The sequence below is a fragment of the Sus scrofa genome, chromosome 1 (genome assembly GCF_054392235.1).
Source record: "Sus scrofa isolate SSC_HxYL_T2T_F1_AM1 chromosome 1, Sscrofa_HxYL_maternal_Yorkshire_Landrace_v2.0, whole genome shotgun sequence".
Classification (NCBI taxonomy): Eukaryota; Metazoa; Chordata; class Mammalia; order Artiodactyla; family Suidae; genus Sus; species Sus scrofa.
The window spans coordinates 113,037,661-113,058,315 of NC_139383.1; the positions used below are offsets into that span (position 1 = coordinate 113,037,661).

At 35.4% G+C, this 20,655-nt stretch overlaps 1 protein-coding gene across 3 annotated transcripts in view; it reads right to left on the minus strand.

The window, feature by feature from the left end:
• The window catches only part of MBD2 (methyl-CpG binding domain protein 2), a 70,143-nt gene that overhangs the window by 32,265 nt on the left and 17,223 nt on the right, over nucleotides 1-20,655 (minus strand). Inside the window, exons 3-4 of one of the 3 annotated variants that reach the window (XR_014809081.1) lie at nucleotides 5,342-5,479; nucleotides 4,211-4,334 (exon numbers count right to left, since the gene is read on the minus strand). Coding sequence is in view for 1 of the 3 variants with exons in the window: in XM_013992857.3 (XP_013848311.3) it covers nucleotides 5,342-5,479 (138 nt within the window). In the remaining 2 variants the exon portion in view is untranslated. Of the gene's footprint in view, nucleotides 1-4,210; nucleotides 4,352-5,341; nucleotides 5,480-20,655 lie in introns of all 3 variants that reach the window. The other 2 variants (XR_014809082.1, XM_013992857.3) reach the window with 2 other exon arrangements.

Here is a 20,655-nt window from a genome sequence, read left to right on the forward strand (position 1 = left end):
GAAAAATATAGGAAGGAACTTACATACATAAGGATACTCACTGGAGTACTACCTCTAACAGTGAAAAACTGTAAATAACAACATGGAAATGATTAAGTAAAAAGGGTACGCTAGCACAATTAACACTTGTTGAAATAATACACAGTTAATTATAAAATTACATCATAAAAATTACATAAAACATGGATTAAATGTGTATAATATGTTAGGTTAAATTTTTTAAAGTATGTATACATACATGACATCTTTTCAGCATCACCAAGAATAATGTTTGACAAAATTTTTTATTTTTTTTTCTTTTTATGGCCGCACCCATGGCATATAGAAGTTCCTGGGCCAGGGGTCGAATCAGAGCCACGGCTGGCTGGGGCCTATGCCACAACCACAGTAACACCAGACCGGAGCTGCATCTGTGACCTAAGCTGTAGCTTACAGACACACTGGATCCTTAATCTACTGAGGAAGGCCCAGGGATCAAACCCACATCCTCAGGGAGCTAATGTCAGGTCCTTAACCCACTGAGCCACAAGGGGAACTCCCAGAATAATGCTTTTTAAATAGTGCAGGACAATATATTATCACTTTCCTCTGCCCAGGCAGCCAATTTTTCTGTCTAGAGGTAAGGAATATAATATATCCATGGAACTCTGTGCTTTAGCATACCTATTTCTTAATCATAAAAGCATTATACTAAAGACTAAACTAGAAATAACTGTCAGAGGATAGAAAAAAGTAAATGTTAAGAATGCCTGGAATGAACAGTAATTTTCAGGGTTATAATAACTGAATTAAAATTTTTATAAACTTTTCACACACAACGTCTTTAAAGTGCACATTTAAAAAACGTATCTTTCATCTAGAAAGTTTCCTCTAACATATTTAAAAATAGGTATTCTTAGTTATTACCAAAAAGGTGAGAAATAAGTGCTGGCAAGGATATAGAGAAAAGGAAACCTCATGCACTATTGGTAAGAATGTAAATTGGTGCCATGATAGAAAACATTATGTATGAAGGTTCCTCAAGAAATGAGAAACAGAACTGTCATATGATCCAAGAATCCCACTTCTGGGTATAAACCTAAAGGAATTAAAAGCATCATCTCAGATATCTGCACCCCCATATTCACTGAAACTTTAATCATAATAACCAAGACATGGAAACAACCTAAATGTGCATCATGAATGGATAAAGAAAACATGTGTATATACACAGACACAATAAATTATCATCCATAAAAAAGAAGAAAATCCTGCCATTTACAATAACACAGATGAACACTGAGGTCATTATGCTAAGTGAATTAAGTCAAACAGAGAAAGCGACTATAGTATGATCTCACTTACATGTGAAAAAGCCAAACTCATAGAAACACAGAGCAGAATGTGGTTACCAGGGGCTGGGGGTGGAGAAATGAGGAGATGTTGGTCAAAGGGTGCAAACTTCCAGTTATAAGAGGAAGACATTCTGGGGACCTAACGTACAGCATGGTGACTACAGTTAACAATACTGTATTGTATACCTGAAAGTTGCTAAGAAATAGCCTCAATGTTCTCACCACCACTACCACAACAAAAAATTGGTAATTACGTGAGGTTGATGGATGAGTTAACTAATCCTATTGTGGTAATCATTTGGCAATATATACATGTATCCAACCATCATACTGTACACCTTAAACTTGTATAATGTTATATGTCAATTACATCTCAATAAAGCTGGAAAAAATCATTATTAAAAAAACAAAAGACATGTTTCTGGAAGGGAGTAAATGAAAGTTTCATACCCTTTGAACAAATAATTAGCTAACAAAAAGAAAAAGGAAAATTCTAGGATCAAATGGAAGATTTAAATCCACTTCTTCACTGATTTAAATATTTACATTTTAGTTTTAAAAAAGTGAATATTTTGTAAGAAGGACTATCAGAAACACCTAAAGTCTGTCAGCTTTAATTAAAAGGAAGAAGTAATGGCTCCAAGATACAGTTTATTTGATTTGAGGAGAAAAAAGAGAAAAAAGCAAGAGACCAGAAAGTGTCAAAAATGACACCGTCAAAGAAATATGAAAGAAACAGATATGTGATTTCTTCTTATACTAAAAGAAGGAAGCTAGGAAAGACATCCTTAATAGCAAAATTCAATTAGATTAAAAAGAATTTTGGACTTGTTTTATATATTTGGCCAAATAAGGATATTTCACTGATCCTACTGTTTGGGATAAGAGTCTTATAGTTGGAGTTCCCTCCATTCCACTCCAGATTTCTTAACATAATTAAAAGACAAGCATTTATTAAATATGCTGATAGTATATATAAAACTGGCTGGCTACTTCCTCTATCATAACCAGGTTTTACAATTGCCATCTCTACCTTATAATTTTAATTATAGGCAGAAATCATTACCAAATTCTGTTTATGCACTTTTGTTTACCTACCCTCATTCGCACTTTTAAATCTAAGGTATTTTCAAGGAGTCAATACATCAGAAATCCCTAATTTATACACTTTACAGAATTAGACTGCCATATAGACAGACCTAGGCATACATAGGGTGTTTGTTACATAAAAGCAGAATTTTTAATTTATATGATTGTTTCGCATCTAATCACTTCAAACTTATTCAAGGTAAAAGATCCAAAAATCCAATCCTACTTCTAAGTCCCAAAAGTCAGCACTCCACAAGGAATTACAATACCACTAACTGGAACATCTTATTAAAAGAATGGACTACAGTTAAGATAAAAACTTTTATATCTACAGGTATCTCAAAAATAGAAACCTCATTGTCTAACTTATTTACTCTATGATCAAAACAACTTCTCCAAATGAAATATTCGGCCATTTATATTACCAATCTAGTTCAATAAAGCTGTGCAAAAGGTAGAATTGGAAGAATCATTTTGCCTACACACTTTTTGCCAACCATCTCCTCAACAATAACAGCTCATTGGCAGATATCTGCCATATGTTATGTCAAAATACAATTAAAATCAACATCTTTCCTTTATCACAAAAACCCAAATCTAAACTGGAATAGTCAGGATGACAGATCATGATTTTAAAACATTAGTACAAAAGTTGTCCTTTATTATTTTCCTATATTTACTCAATGCACAGTTCTATATTTTGAAATCCTAGCAGTGAGACAATAATCAAATATTACCTCAATTCTTATGTTCAAGATAAAGAAGGGGGAGAGACAACTACTACCTTAGTATAATCAAAAACATTCAGCAAAAAATGTTAGGTGACAAGAGGATAATGTGGAAAAACAGTCCAAACATTTGGAGAAGTAACTTCCTAAATAATTTTAACACTTCCTGTCTGTGAAACCTAAAATGATGATAAAACCCTCAAAAAATCTGGGGTTAAAATGACCTAAGTGGAGTTTTGGGGGCTGGGGGGCGATTTAGCTTTTTTGACATATTCTTTTCATTTGAGGACAATCTGATAAACCTTAATTAAAGAAGGAAAAAGTAAAACTACTCAACACACCAAAGAATAAGGAGCAAACCAATCTGGTTACTTCAACTTTAAAAATCTAGGTTACCAATATCTCTGTAGCCAGAAAAACACACAGTAAATATAATTATTACAGTTTTAACAACCTGTGACTGAATTTAGGTGCAGAAAACAAATTACTATTAAAATGACCATAATTTGCTAACTCAGTTGGTGTTTAACCACAATACTTGTTTTAGATCATACTGATCTGGCAAGGAAAAGATGAGGATAAAAATCTACTAAATGCTATCTGTTCTCAATAAGACAACTCAAATTTTCAACATGGAACTAATATTATTAGTTACTCCACTTTCTTTATCTTTTGGGCTTTTTGAAGCAAACTGTCTTACCCAATTACACACTTTCAAAATTTTCAATTAATAAAAATCTTTACAAGGAAATGATTTTAAAATCACCAAAAAGCCAAAGGACAAGATGTTCAAGAACGGAGACAGTATCTAAGAAAGAATACAATCAGGGAATGGCTTTGTCAAGGTGGGCAAAGTTCAGAATGGCAGAATTTCTTCCCTGCTGTAATGAATATACTAAAACTGCTCGTGGTTTGGGGACTATTGCTGGGGGCAACAGTAAAACAGAAGGGACAAGCCTGGTACAGAAAGCTGAACAGCCCAAAGAAAACCTAAGTGGTGACAAGAGCCTAAAGGCACATGCAGGTACGCATCTTTTATATTGGATGTGATACACTTACATGGCCCCTGTTGAATCTCTTGGGGACCAACAGTAAAGCAAGTTTAGAACTTCAAATCTTGAGACATCTATAGCAAGATGCTGATCCAATGTGGCTCCAAATATCTTCTGTTTTCCTGGCTCACCTGAAGAGGAAAAAACACTACAGAGGATGTGGGAACTGAATTTCTTTATGTAGTTTCTTCTAGAGCAACTGTCTGAAAGTTTTGGCCCAATCCTTTATGAAGTCTGGAGATGAGACACTTGAGGGACTAGTGAAAAACAAAATTCAAATGAAAATGTGGAGTAAGACATATGAAAGGGGAATTTGAGAGCAAAAGATAATGGTCGTAGGTAAATCAGTGTTTCTAATCCTTAAGTGGGAGGAGGCAGAAAAGGACAGAAAAAAAATGCACAGATGTTCCTCCCTCCAATCCCTCACCCCAACTGCTAAGAAAATTTCACGAAGTACCTAAACTTTTCGACCACAATTAGGGAGTGAGTAAGCAAGACTACTTGGAAAGTTTAAGCATTTTGTCAAGTCTCCCTCCCTGGCTATGTGGCATTATTACGCAGCAGGGAGGCCTTTCAGATAATACTCTTTTTCTAGGAAAAGATTCTGGTGGAATACAGCTTAAAGCAATAAAGAAAGAGAAAAATAAATGCAATTTATACAAAAATGGAAGTCACAGGACAATATACCATATTGACAAAGTTTATCTACTACTGTTTTCCAAAAGGGGAGGGGCTGCTTTCACGTAATAAGAAATCAGAACAAAAAATAGTTTCCAAATAATAGGAAATATTTTTAAACTAAGCAACACAAACTGCAGGCTTCATCCCCTTAGGAAATTTCATCCCTGGAAAGATAATCTTTAAAAAACTAAGAAGAGCAGAACCAAGTCTGATGTACATTACCACACAAAGGCATAAAACTGTAGTCCATAATATTAATTTTAGGTTTCTAAATTTTTTTCTTAAAACATTTTACCCAAATATTGTATTATTCTCCAGCATTCATGTAACAGCCTAGGATATAAAACAGTGTTCTTTCCAAATATATTCCATTTTAATCAGAGTTTACTTGAACTAGATCTGGTAAAGATACCAGAATCTCTGAAAAATAAGACTGGAAAACCAATTAGATCCTTACCTGACGTGGCTGTTCATTCATTCGCTGTGGATCTGATTTCACTTTATTACTAGGATGATTTGTGACTTTGGTTACTGGTTGTTTGAAAATTGATGCTGTTTGTCTAATTGGCAATGTGGTATTCAAGTCCGGTTTACCCTGTGGACATAAGCATGTTTTAATTAACAAATATACATAATTATTTTTTATTACTTTAAGTTGGATTATTTGAAACTTCTCAATATCAGCATTTTAAATACTCTGAAGTACATTTTAAATATTTATGTAAGACTTACGTTTTCTCATAATAAAAAGCTTCTTGTATTTTTTAAAGGTAAGAAAATTCTCTATATAAAATTCATAATTTGATTAGTGGGATACTCAGAACTCTCAAGTGAACAAATACATTTAAGACCGGGTTATAAAAAAGGAAGGAAGGCTTTCATGACAATAATCAGGAAGGCAATCATTTCTACATTTTGAGAATGGAGGAAAATAATGGTGTACTTGGCCATTAAAATATAAACAATCTCATCAGCTGTTCGGAGGCCAGGCTTAAATAAAACCACATTAAGTTATCCTTCCCCTTTACATTAAAAAGATGATTAAAAATGCAAGTTCTAATTCCTGCAAAGAGCTCAATTTAGAAAAAGGTAACAAAATAAGGAAATATTCTTTACTTTTAATATTTTATAGCATATTTAATACTTTTAAAAAAGAAACAAAATTGAAGTTTCAGATAGGAAGGCAACATACTTATACACTTTTAATCAACCAATAAAAAAAATGTGAGATGTGCTCCAATGTAATGAGGTGGCACAGAATGGCTCTTAAGTTGATTTGTTCTTCTAACAATAGGTGGGGATGGGTAAAAAGGAAAAAAAAAATAAAATGTGACTTAATTATTGTGTATTGATTCTGGCAAAAAAAAAAATACTCATATATACCTGAAAATGAAATACATCAGATTTTTTAGGATAGAAATATACTGGCTACAGGCTTATTAACTTTTCTCTTTATCTCCAAATGAAAATTACATCAATGTCCAGATTCAAAAAAAGTGATTCTCAAACTTAAGCATGCATCAAAATCCCCCAGAGGGCTTATTAAGACACAGATTACCGGGCATCACTCCCAGAAATTCTGATTCAGGATGTCTATAGTAGGGCCTGGGAATTTCCACTTCTATTAAGGTCCAGGTGATGCTGATACTGCTGGTCCAGGGACCAAACTTGGACAACCACATCTCTAAAACAAAGATTGCAATTTGGTGGCAGGGAGACCAAGTCTAACTCATAGATGTGTTTTGTTCAGTTTTTAGTCTCTTTAGTAAACTAAGCCAACATCTACGAATAAAATTTACATAAAATCCAGAATTCTAGCTTCTCTTAAAAACTCAAAGATACAGAACTCTGGACTGATTTTGCCAAAACAGACTATGACTGATTAGTAATGGCTGCACTAGAGATGGGTTTTCATTTTGCAGAAGTCCTCAGCTCACATTTGCAAGGCCTATCTGAGCCCTTAGGTATTGAGTTTGTGATCTCTGCTTATTTAGGATGACTAGAAAGGTAAGGATCACAATAAATTAATTTGACCATTATTATAATTACGGTATTATTTGGACTATTAAATGTGCTCTACCTCTACCCCCCCCAACACACACATACACATACTCTTCTGTACATACTAGGCATGCCTGTCATTTCTTTCTCACTCAATTTTCTCCCAATGTACTTACTTACCTTTAAGAGATATATTCATCTTAAATAATTCTAACAATATTATTTGTCAGGCACTTTAACTTTGTGGTTTCCCAAAAACAATGATTTAGAGGTGTATAAACTTGGCTGACAGGCTGCAAAATAACCACTTAGGATGTCAACTCTAAAAAGTGTGAGGCCCAGGAATGTGTAGTTTTCAAAGCTCTCCTGGTAATTCTGTGACACACAGAAGGTTTGAACTCCTCTAACTTACAACATCTAGAGCCTTCTGAGTACCTAAGTGAAGCCCGCAATCTATAACATGGTCAATATTCGATCCTAAAGAAGCTTAACACCTAAAAGCTCACCAAGAACTTCTCCTGTCACTAATTAGTTATAATTAGTACTGCCACTAAACAATACCTTTTGTTTTTAATGTTTTTGTTAATAAAGAACAACATACTCTACTGGTATTAGAACAAACATGGCATAAGTAGACTCTCATTGTTAAGATTCTCATTGTTACAAAGGATGCCTGCAGGCAAAAGGTACTAGTTTATTTTATTTATTTATTTATTTTTGTCTTTTGTCTTTTTAGGGCCGCACCCACGGCAAATGGAGGTTCCCAGACTAGGGGTCTAACCCAAGCTGTAGCTGCCAGCCTACACCATAGCCACAGCAACGCCAGATCCGAGCCATGTCTGTGATGTACACCACAGCTCATGGCAACACCAGATCCTTAACCTACTGGGCGAGACCAGGGATCAAACCCTCAAACTCATGGTTCCTAGTCGGATTCATTTCCACTGCACCATGACGGGAACTCCACTAGTCTAAACTATTTTAAACTATAAAATCCTGAATCCACAAAGACTGGAAAGAAGCATGGAAAGTGTAAAACTATTGGTGCTACAATGGTAATGTTGATAGTTTTTTCATTAACTTATGTTTGTGGTACAATAAATAAAAATTAAGAGAGATGATGCATTATTAGTTCAGGGAATTTCAATTTTATTGAATTTCTTAAACCTTAGTTTGGCCTGATGAAAACAGTATTCCTCTTACAGAAATCTTTTGGTTAAAAGCAGTATATCTCAGGAGGGATAAACTAGGATGGGAATAACATAGACAGTATGCACTACTCTATATAAATTAGATAATTAACAAAAACCACACAGCATAGGGAAATATATAGCATAGGGAAACCTACTCAATACTCCATAGTAACCTACCTGGGAAAAAGGAACAGACATACATATATGTAAAACTGATTCATTTTGCTGTACACCTGAAACTAACATACATTGAAGTCCACTAAACTCCAATAAAAAATTTTTAATTAAAGATAAAAATAGAAATTAGAAGAAAAATTTTGGCTAGAAATATTCAAAGTATACCATTAACTTCCACTGTCTAACAATGAGACAGTTCATTCCCCAGGGGAGTGGAATGAGATTACCAAGAGTGTACTGTATTGCTCTTCACTTGATCTTATTTTGTTTTTGTTTTTTTTTTTGGGGGGGGGGGAATCCTCCTTTAACTGGTCTGGAAGCTCTGAAGACAGAATTTTTAACTAATTAATTTTGTTTTCCGTAACAGTATCATGTTGACTAGACTAAAAAGCTGGACTAACTGGTTTTCCCAGAAACTGTTCCACAAAAACACTATTTTTAAATTACCTCTCCCCTGAGGATTGTCAAAGAGCCACTGTTTTTTGTTTTGTTTTGTTTTGCTTTGGTTTTTGTCTTTTAAGGCCACACCTGCAGCATATGGAGGTCCCCGGCTAGGGGTCGAATCGGAGCTATAGCTGCCAGCCTATGCCAGAGCCACAGCCACGCAGAATCCGAGACACGTCTGCGACCTACACCACAGCTCAGGGCAATGCCAGATCCTTAAGCCACTGAGCAAAGCCAGGGATCAATCCTGCATCCTCATGGATGCTAGTCAGATTAAATGCTGAGCCAGGACGGGAACTCCAAAGAGTCACTGTTAATTCACGCCCAGTTATTTGTATTTTTCTAAATAACTACAATTTTCCATAAACTTGGGAGTTATAAAGCAAACTATTTTTATGGGGCAAGATTAAAACTATTCATGTATTTGAAATCTTCCCTTTCAGTATACAAAAAAATGAATAAGTTCCTTATATCATAAAGTTAAACTGACAAACACACACATTCTATACTTAAAAGTTTCCAACATTTGATAAATCATCTTAGTATACAGTCTATCGCTCAAATCAAAATTTACTGTATTTTATAATAATGCGTATATTAAGCTGGAACTATTCAAATAACTCAATTTTTGAGGGTTTGTTCTATACCCCTTGGATGAACATAAAAATAATTTTTTTTCACTTTTTGAACTCATCTCTTCCCAATAAATATTTGAGATGGCTCCTGAATCTCTAAAAAAAAACCAAATATGCAATAAAAATTAATTAAAAAAATTTTTTAAGTCAAAGACAAGGGGAAAAAATTTCTTTGGAAAGGTTAATAGTGATTGATACTAGAACTGAGCATCAAATGTGGATCTTAACTTTCCACACCAGGGGTGTGGGTGAAAAAAGAAACATTAAATTACATAGATATCATGGTCAGAAAGAAGGAAGCATACCAATTAATGAGGCAAATAAAAGCTGTCCTGGTATAATATAAATCTAGAAAAAAATTAAAGATAATTAACATCATAACGAATATACGGAGATTTCAAATGCTTTTTCTTTTTTCCAGTGACCTTCCATAAAAGTCAAGAACATATTTAAAGGACAACTCAGTGAAGATGATTCTGAAAAGGACTAAACTAGTGTGGTCTGATTATCATTGTAGACTTTTAGTGATCTAACACAGAGAAGAGAGTAAAGAGGTGATGAAAAGCATGTGTCATAAACCAGTAGTTTTCAAATACTGTTTCATTCCTATCCCTTAATTATTTTTTGAATATATATACCCCACCTACATTTTGAAGTATTTCATATTTTAAGGTAAAGAGTTGTGGAAGATAAACTTACTAAGGTATTTTAAATACTTATACTTTAATGATAAACTGTTATATCATGCTAAAATGTATCTAACAAAAATCTAAATATACCCACCATCAACCACGTATACATGAACAAACTCTTCAACAGTAATACATTTTATTTCACTTTTTTCCTTTGAAATTAATAATTCCACTTCCAGAATTATTCCTTAAACTTGAAAATCTTTAATTAATCATTTATATATCATAGGTTTGTTTGTTTTTTTAACCTTCTGTGACCATAAATCTCTTACTGAGAAAACATTTTTCTTCTGGCTTATTATAACTGTTAGTATCTAACTGATCAAAAATGATAAATTATACACTTTAATAATTATTAAGCATGAGATAACATTTTTCTTCTGGCTTATTATAACTGTTAGTATCTAACTGATCAAAAATGATAAACTATACACTTTAATAATTATTAAGCATGTATATATGTATATATATATACATACATGAAAATAATTTTTTATTTAAAAATTAACTTCAGGGCCTTAGATGAATATTTCTAATTGCTAGAACAGAGCAAGATTTAACATCAGTTCTACTCCTATTCCTCATGTTTTAATAGATGTAATATTATGAAACCTAGTTTATGTAAATGAATAGTTTTTAGCCTGTAACCCAATTCTTTGGACTTCTTTTGAGATATAAATCAAAACACCACATAGTGAATCATCAAAAATTTCAATAATTGACATCTACATTAAATCATCTGTAAATTTTATTGCAGACAAAACTTGTACCTGCACAAATTACCAAGAGAGATCAAACATTTTATACATGGTAAAATTGCAGGTAAGTGAAAAAAGTGCTATTCTTCTGTAAAATAGGAGAAAGCTGACTATAAAAGGGGAACTGGGGAAAAAAGAGCCTGTACTATCTCAGATATATTCACAGAAGCTAAGGACATAAAAACCATCCATGCTGTGGATACCATGTAAAGCCTTCACGTTGCACAGTCTGAACAGGGTGACGTAAACTATATATTCTAAAAACCACTTTTCTCAGCCTAGCTTTGAGAATATGACAGCTCAGAATTGTACATATTCTATAACAAGAATCTAGAAGATTGATTTTATCATAAAAGCTCACGCAAATTTTGCATTGTAGAAATTAGCCATGTTTGTTTTAATGTAAAAATGTTGCTCTACCGACCCCGAATGCACAAATAAAATTGGACATCTCCAAAAGACTATTACTCAGCCATAAAAAACAAAATTTTGTCAAGTGCAGCAACAGGGATGGGCTTGGGGGATATTATGCTAAGTGAAATAAGTCAGAGTAAGACAAAAACTGTATGATATCACTTATATAACAGAATCTAAAAAATCTAACAAACTAGTAAATATAATAAGAAAGAAGCAGACTCATAGATAATAAAGAACAAACCAATAGTTACCAGTGGGGAGAGGGAAAGGGGGAGGGGTAACGAAAGGGGAGGGGATTGAGAGGTACAAAGCATTAGGTATAAAATAAGCTACAAGGGTATTTTGTATAATATGGGAAATATAGCCAATATTTTATAATAACTATAGAGTATAACCTTTAAAAAATGAATCACTATATTGTACACCTCTTACAATATTGCGTAGCAACTATACCTCAAACATGCACACAAATGAAAAAAGAAAAGAAAAAAAAAACTGTACACTTCCAAGTATCATTTTAATATTGTGGCTTTACATACCCCCAAGAAATACTCATGCCCCAATTTGAGAAACAAAGACTGTTTTTTTCTAAGGTCACTTTCTTCATCTGTAAATGTAGGTGACAACAATAACAAAAGATCAAACAAGGTAATGCATGTATGATGCTGCTGCTGATACAGGTTTCATTCAACCAGTCAATGAGCAAATATCTAGTGCCTACCATCTGCCAGGTACTGATTGCATGCTGGGTATACAGCCATTCACAAAATACCAAAACTCCTCAGAACTTACATTCTTGGGGTGGGGAGAAGACGACAATTAACAAAATAATTTTGTAGTTTATAGTCATGTTGGCACATAAATTCTGAATAAATAGCAGCTATTTCTATTATTAGCACTAATATGTTATTGAACATACTATTGAAATTTAGAAACTTGTCATAAGGACACCCTGCCCCTGGTTGACACAAAGGGGAGCCTGAATATATCTTTAGGTTGAACCAAGATTGTCCTCAAAAAGTCACATTAGATTTGCTCCAGAATATGCACAGTAGCCAACGGCTAATGCCTTTCCACAAAAAGCAAAAGTCAACATGGGAAGAGCTTTATATTCTTCAGTTTTTTATATAATTCACACACCATAAAATTCACCATTTTAAAGTATACGATTCAGTGGGTTTTAATATATTCTCAAGGTTGTGCAACCTTCACAGTTTTCTGCAAAAAGTAAAGAAAAATATTATCTGGGATCTGGGATTTTGTACTGAAAAAGCACTTCATGTAATATCCTAAATGAGAAATACGATATTACTTTTGAAAGAGACCAATGGAATATTTTTTAAAATATTATTTTTTATTATGGCTGGACTACTACACTTTGAGTTCATTAAAAAAAGATATATACTTGCAGTTAACTGAAGACGTGGAAGTTCAAAATTCATCACTGAAAGCAAGTTTTGAAGAGCTTTGTTTGAAAAATAACTTCTTGGAGCTTTAGTTCAGATGAGGTCATAAAAGGACTGATGCAAAAGACACTGAATTTCAACCAGATACCTAGGGCAGCTCTACTCAAATTAAGGCATCTACTGCATGGAATCCATTACCTCCTTTATATCTGGGTTGGCATTAGCTGAGTACACATCCTTAGAATTATGGAAATAGTCACACAAATCGTTTTCTGTAGGGCTTGATTTTCTGGTTGAGCTAGGGTCTAGAAAGTCAGGTAACTCTTCAGGACCTATAAACTTAGTGAAATTGACTCAATCATCAACAGAAATCCAGGTATCCAAAATAAGTCTTGACAAAACCATACCATGGGCAACTATATCCCCAAATCTTTCTTCATTATTAGCACAAAAACCAAGCAAAGACCCTCTCAAAAAGTCTATTACACTTGGATACCTTTGACGCACTTAGAACATGCTAAACTTACTCTCATACAGAAGAAACTATTCTCATTAGCAAGTCTATTTGCTAACATGGCTCAAGTTCTGCTTTTTTGCTTCCTAGCAATCTTTATCCAATCCATATCTAAATACCTAGCTCAAATTAGCCAAAAAATGGAAGTGCTGTTAGTTGATAACAACTTATCAGTTATCTTCATTTATCAGCTAAAGACAAATAACTATTTTTTGCTTATTTATTAAAGCTATTTCTGCATATGAGAAAATTAGAAGTTCTTTGGAATACTAAATACAGTTGACCCTTGAACTATGTGGGAGTTTGGGGCATCAACCCTCTGTGCAAATGAAAATGTGCATATAATTTATAATTGACACGGTTCTCTGGATTCGCAGTTCTGCATCCGCAGGTTCAACCAATTGCTGGTTGTATAGTACTCCAGTATCTACTACTGAAAAAAAATCTACGTGTAAGTGGGTGCATGTAGCTTAACCATGTTGTTCAAAGGTAAACTGAAGTCTTACTGTCTCCTGCTCCATCTTATCCTTTATTTATTCAGTGAGCACTGGCCAAGTCACCATCATCCCTGCCTGAATAAAGACAAAAGCCTCCTGTTGTAACTGGCCGTCACCTTCTACTTCTGCACCTCTACAGAACATTCTCCACACAGCAGCAAAGTAATCATATTGCTCCCTAAATAAAGTCCACAAATAGCATTCCGTACCATTCCTATGGTGGCTTGCCAAGTCCAGTGATTAGGTTTGTCTGCTTGCCTGACCCCACCTAGGAATCCTCTTCCACTCACTCACCTCCAGCCACCATGGTCAACTTTCTACTCTCATATGCTAAACATACCCTGCCTTAATTAAGGATTTTGCACTGGCTAGGCCCTCTGGTTTTTTGTAGAGCTGAGTCATCATTCAGATGTTGGCCTAAAAATCATGCCCTCAAAGAAAACTTTCCTGATCACTCAGCCTAAAATAGCCACCTAGTCAATCTCAACCATTCTTAACTTACTTTACCACGTAGCATTTAATATTTAAACTGTGTATTAGTTTGTCACCCCACTAGAATTATACACTTCACAAACATAAAAACTACCTCTAATGTCTTTCCAGAATCTGGAACAATGCCTGAGCACATAGAATATGCTTTAAAAAGTTTCTGTGAAATAAATGATGCATAAAATGTCTGTTACATGTAAGGTCTTGTATTATACAGCCTTTACTCTTGAACAGTCACATTTCAGCCTTAAACTTACACGTGCTACCTAAGTGGACAATATTGACTTAATACAGCCTACAATATCTGTGTCAAAATTATTAAAAATAGTCATCTGCATTACACACAAGTTTGCCAAGGAAAAATAATTCCCAGACTTGTTTGATTTATTACTATTTAACATGAAGTTATGCTTATAGATGTACAGCCAGTGTGTTTCTCTGAGTCAGCCAGCCAGTCCTAAACAAGCATCCCATGGGAAAAAAATCTTCAGTCTACAGATGGTGTTTTTGGCAAAGTCACTGTCAATTATAATGACGTTACATCATGAAATAAAAGGAAATAAAGAGTACAAAGAATTTATAACTCAGCAGACTGCAACATGAGATTAGGACATCAAAACAAACAACACATACTGGCAGAAAGCACGCTATGTTTCTCTTAGCTATGGTTCAGGAAAAATATTCTTTGGTTATGGATCTGAAAATTTAAGATTATTTCACTGCAACCTGCTTGCTATAAAAATGTTGTATCTGTATAGTAAAATAACCTAAAATTTAGCACAGTGGTTCTAGACAGAGACTGGTAGGGAGATTAAAACCTTGAGGCAAAGTATAAGGTCAATTAATAGGATGTCAATAGGTAAGTTATAGAGATGAGACAGGTGATCTCTTGGTTAAGTTAGAATGTTTAATTGGTAGAAATAATATTAACTTGTAAATGAACAGAACTAATCAACTTTGGATTACAAAAACTTTGGTGAGAATTCGGCTTGCCCCAATGGTAAAACTATTCTCCCTCAGGGAGAATAAGCTTGGGGAGGTAAGCAAAGGAGTATATAAAGAGCCCCTACTCTGCTGAGAAGTCCTATAACATATCACTCACATAGAATGCTGAGAATTAAGGCAGGAATAAAGCCAGTTCTTTGGGGGTTCAGACTTCCAGATAGGCTGTACTTGCCTAAGAAAGTTCTTCCAAGTTCATTTATAATAGGTATCCAGCAGAGGTACACATATACTATTTCAACTGTTGGCGTACTCTGCTCTAGCAATTATCAAAATGAATGCCATTGCACCCCACATCCTATCTTCACAATAATCAAACAGCCAAGTCCCTCAGATCATACATCACAACCCAGTATTCATCACTAAAATATTCTGTACATTCACCCCATAGTTCAATGGCTCTCAAACTTTGACTTCCACTAAGGATAGAAATATATACTTAACATTATGACTCAGTATACACAAGTATGCGTGTAACACTAAAGTTAAACTACTTACTCGTACTAAATGGGATTTTCTATCCTATTGCATTTCATATCTTAAAAATTAGAGTCATCAACATGACTAGATCCAACCTCCTAGCCTTGCCCATCCCATGCCCCCATCTTTACACTATATACTCTTGAATTATTCATCAGTAGGCTCTACTGTAACCTCAATATTTTCTCTGAACATTCTCTCCAGCTCCTGGCCTTACCGAAGCTTGGCTGTCCCTCAAAGATCCTATCTCCCTCAAGTTCTCTTAAATAAAGGCTTCTTCTTTCTTTGTCTTACAAATACATATATAAAGGCTAGGAAGTGGTATAAGTTAGTTTCCTCCTTTCTCCCCTTTTTTCCTCAAGTCATTTTTCCATTTTCCCCCTTCAAAAACAGAAGCTCCTCTGAAGCTCATAGGATCTGACTATACTACTCTCTACTTCCCTCACCCCCAGCCTCTCTTTCTCTTTCATTCACTTCATTTCTTTTCCATGTCTTCCTCTCCACTGCAACTCTTGTCCTCATTCTTGGAGACCTCAATACCCTGTGGACAATTCACCCAACATCCTGAGTCCTTTAACCTATTCTACCCAACCTCACCCACCTAACATTATAGTCACAGGCTTGCCAACACTAGTAACTTCATCATGTGCAATAACTCAATCAAGCATCCAGTGCTCCAATTTCTACTTCCTATCCATGCAACTCACAATTGCCTTCTGTGTTCTTTGAACCCATCAACAACTCCTACCCATTGCCTGACCTATTTTCTTTTTTTATTATTATTTTTTTTCCCACTGTACAGCATGGGGATCAAGTTGCTCTTACATGTATACATTTTTTCCCCATCCTTTGTTCTGTTGCAATATGAGTATCTAGACATAGTTCTCAATGCTACTCAGCAGGATATCCTTGTAAATCTATTCTAAGTTGTATCTGATAACCTCAAGCTACCCTGACCTATTTTCTTACTCTTCTACAATCTCTTTTGCATTCCTCTATGAAGTACAGATTCCAAGTATGACATCATTGTCATGACACTACAAATGTGCTTAACTTTCTTGAACCCTATGGTTTTCCCACTTGTGCTACAGACCCCATTCTTTACCTTTCCAGAGTCTTTAAAAGGGGAGATTAGCCAAATAAGCATCTGTTTCACCTACCATCTAGTGATTCTCCTTCTTAGACAAGAAAATTTATTCAAAGAATTGTCCATACTGACCAATTTTAACTCTCATCCACTTTCAGCCCAATCTAACTGGCTTCTCTTCCAGTTAGAAGAAACTACTGTTATCAAGGTATTAATAACCTTCATGCTGCCAAATTCAGTGGAAATTCATCTTCCTCCAACTTTTCAGTGGCAATCAATGTAAATGACCACTCTCCTTTTTGAAACATTCTCCTCTCCCATATCTTTCCCACCTTACTAGCCATTCTTTCACAATCCACTCTGCTTGTTCCTTCTATTATAACCAAATTCTAATTATTGGATTTTCTCAGACCTTGGTTCTGGATTCTTCTATCTAGCTACCTACCTACCTATAACCTCCAGTCCCATTACATGGAATACTACCTATGTGCTAATGACCTTCCAGCCCACATCTCTCAATTAGTATACCTACTGCATACACGACATGACATCTCCATTTGGATATTTAATTAGCATCTCAAACGCTGCATATTCAAAGTTTAATTCATTGTATTCACCTATATAAATTCTTTACTAAGATAATCTCAGTGAATGGCAACCCAGTCCATCTAGTCACTCAACCTATCTAAAATCAAAGGGCTCACACCTGAATCTTGTTATCTTTCCCATCCAAAATAAATAAATTCTGTCAATTCTATATTCAAAGCAGAACTAGGAAATACTCACTTCTATTATCATGTATGTCTAGGTCATCATCATTAACAAATACTTGCTCCTCACTTCTTTTGTCAATTTCACTTCAAATTAACAGACACCTGTACTCAGGAGTAGGCCATATTTAAGGGAGAAGTTGGTAATCCCTTTTAAGGACTTTAAGAAATGCTAGACTCAGAAATTTCCATTGCGGCTCAGCAGTAAGAGCCCGACTAGTATCCATGAGGATGCAGGTTTGATCCCTGGCCTTGCTCAGTGGGTTAAGAATCTGGCATTGCCAAGTGCTGTAGGTGGTAGACGTGGTTCAGATCCCACATTGCTGTGTCTGTGGCACAGGCCAGCAGCTGTAGTTCTGATTAGACCCCTAGCCTGGGAACTTCAATATACCAAAGGTGAGGCCCTAAAAAGCAAAAAAAGAAAAATAGAAAAAAGCTAGACTCCTCACCTGTATCTACTCTCTGCCCTTTCCACTCCCAACTATATCCAACAGACAGAAACCAGAAAACCCTCCATTCAGCAATGGCTTAATACAATGATGAAAAGAGCACTAGCATCTTTGGGAAAGTTTTAGTTACTTTCTCTACAGGCCAGGAATGTTGATGGAAGGAATGAGGTCTCTGTTTTCAGTCTGGATGGAAAGATTCTAGGAAGGTAGAAGCCAAGGGGTAGTTCTTACCAAAGTACCAGTATCTGGTAATTAGACTGATCCTAGCACAGGGCCCTTTAGGGACCCTTGACAATAGGGTCCCTAGGACAGAAATAAGTCACCCCAATAAGGTACTGCTTCAATAAATGAAAAATTCCTAATCAGTTTTAAAAGGCCTAAATTGAGCCACAGTAAGTGAGCTGGTCCCTGACATCTTCTGCCAAAGCCTTGCTTCCTCTCCTGCTTCTAAAACAGTAGTTATTGGAGTTCCCATCGTGGCGCAGCAGAAATGAATCCGACTAGGAACCATGAGGTTGCAGGTTCCATCCCTGGCCTCACTCAGTGGGTTAAGGATCCGGCGTTGCCAGTAGCTATGGTGTCGGTCGCAGACACGTCTTGGATCTGGCATTGCTGTGGCTGTGGTGTAGGCCAGCAGCTGTAGCTCTGATTCGATCCCTAGCCCAGGAACCTCCATATGCAGCAGGTGAGGCCCTAAAAAAAGGAAAAAAAGAAGAAAAAAACAATAGTTAACTTTTCCAGCTACATTTTCCTTTGAGAGGCTGAAGACAGACTCTCTCCTTAGAAAAATGTACAACAGACAATATTACACATAGTTCAAGGGTTGCTATGGAGCCTCCTGAAAGCATGGACTCAGATTAGTCACCTCCCTGACTCTCTACTGGTTTCTTCCAAGCTGGCCTCTTTCAACCTTCAAAGGAAAAATGAAACAGCAATAATAATGTTACCTGATTGTGCATTCTCTTCCTAATACTGTCCTCTTTTCTCCACCCTTCATTCATGCTTCATAAGAGCAGTCTAACCATTTTATAAGGAGAGAGGTAGAAATGTACATATGTGTAACACACTTGTAAATACACAGAAGCTCTGGGAGAACATACCAAAAACAGAAAACAAAAAAGCTGGTTAACAATAGTTATCTCTAGGGAAGAAGACCAGGCCTAAGAGACTGAAGGGTGAAAGATGGTTTTCCTTAAACATATCCTGCACTAAGAATCACCTTACTCTTCTTTATCCAATCCTAGACTATCCTCTAATTAATTTTTTTTAATTTTTAAAAACGTATTTATTTATTTTTGCTTTTTAGGGCCACATCCATGGCTTATAGAAGTTCCTAGTCTAGGGGTCAAATCAAAGCTGTAGCTGCTGGCCTATGCCACAGCCACAGCCACAGCCACAGCCACTCGGGATCTGAGCCAGGTCTGCCCTATACCACAGCTCACAGCAATGCTGTTATCCTTAACCTGCTAAGCAAGGCCAGGGATCAAACCTGCATCCTTACGAATACTGGTTGGATTTGTTTCCGCTGCACCACAATGAGAACTTCTAATTAAATTTTTAAAGAAACTTACCTTTTTAAGAAACTAACTTCCTTTTTAAAATGTTAAGGATCACATCTCTAAAACCTTTAAACATCTCTTCGGGGAAGAATAGCCTGCATAAATACCTAAACAATATTCAGCTTTCCAAGTAAAAGTTTTGTTGTCTTATTTACATATTGTGAGGCATGGTTGTAGAATTGTGGAGCCCAATATGGTAGCTGCTAGGGATATGTGTCCATTTAAATTGAAATTAATTAAATAAAACCAAAAGTTTAGTTATTCAGTTACATTAGCCACATTTCAAGTACTCAGTAGATACATGTGGCCGGTGGCTAAAACATTTCCATCGTCACAGTAACTGCTATAGGGCAGTGTTGCTCTACAATGTCTCCCTTGTGGTAAAGCTCTGAGAAAGCTGGTCACAACTTCAAATATCGACTCGAGGTTGATGACTTGCAAATCTTTCTCTATAGTTTTTCTCCATTAACCTAATGGAACATCTTCAGTAACATACTTAATATTTCAATTCTGCTTTATCAGATGAAGAGATAGAGGCAGCAGCTAGAAATAACTATGGCAGTGGCAAGAAAATCAGTAAGGGAGAATATAATCAAGAATGATACAGATTTGCAGGGTAAGGTTAAGAGTTGAGTCTTGAGACAAGCAGGAATAGGTACTGCAGAAACCTTAGTAAATATCAATCAAAAGACAATTCCCACTCCACTGTAACCACCAATCCTAAAAGAATTAAAAACCATTTTTTAAAAATCTTCAAGAGATATCCTTCCAAACACGCCTGAAGACATTCACCCAGTAAACTCCCCTTTGATATAAAAGATATATTGAAATCAGTTTATAATCAGTCAACATAAGATACAATGTAGCCTGTTTCAAAGTTTATTTTGTTCATTACATTCCTAATTCTTTCAAGATAAAAATCTTTTTTAAAAATTCCACTGTTTGTATAGCTGAAAAAAATAAAAACACTAATTTAAAAAGATACATGCACCCTGATATTTAGAGCAGCATTATTTACAACAGCCAAGATATGGAAGCAACCTAAGTATCCACAAACAGACAAATGGGTAAAGAAGATACGATACATACAATAGGTAGTTAGACCCACACCCATAAAACGCACAAAATACAACACACCAAAATACTACTCAGCCATAAAAAAAGAATAAAATTGGAGTTCCCTTTGTGGCTCAGCAGTTAA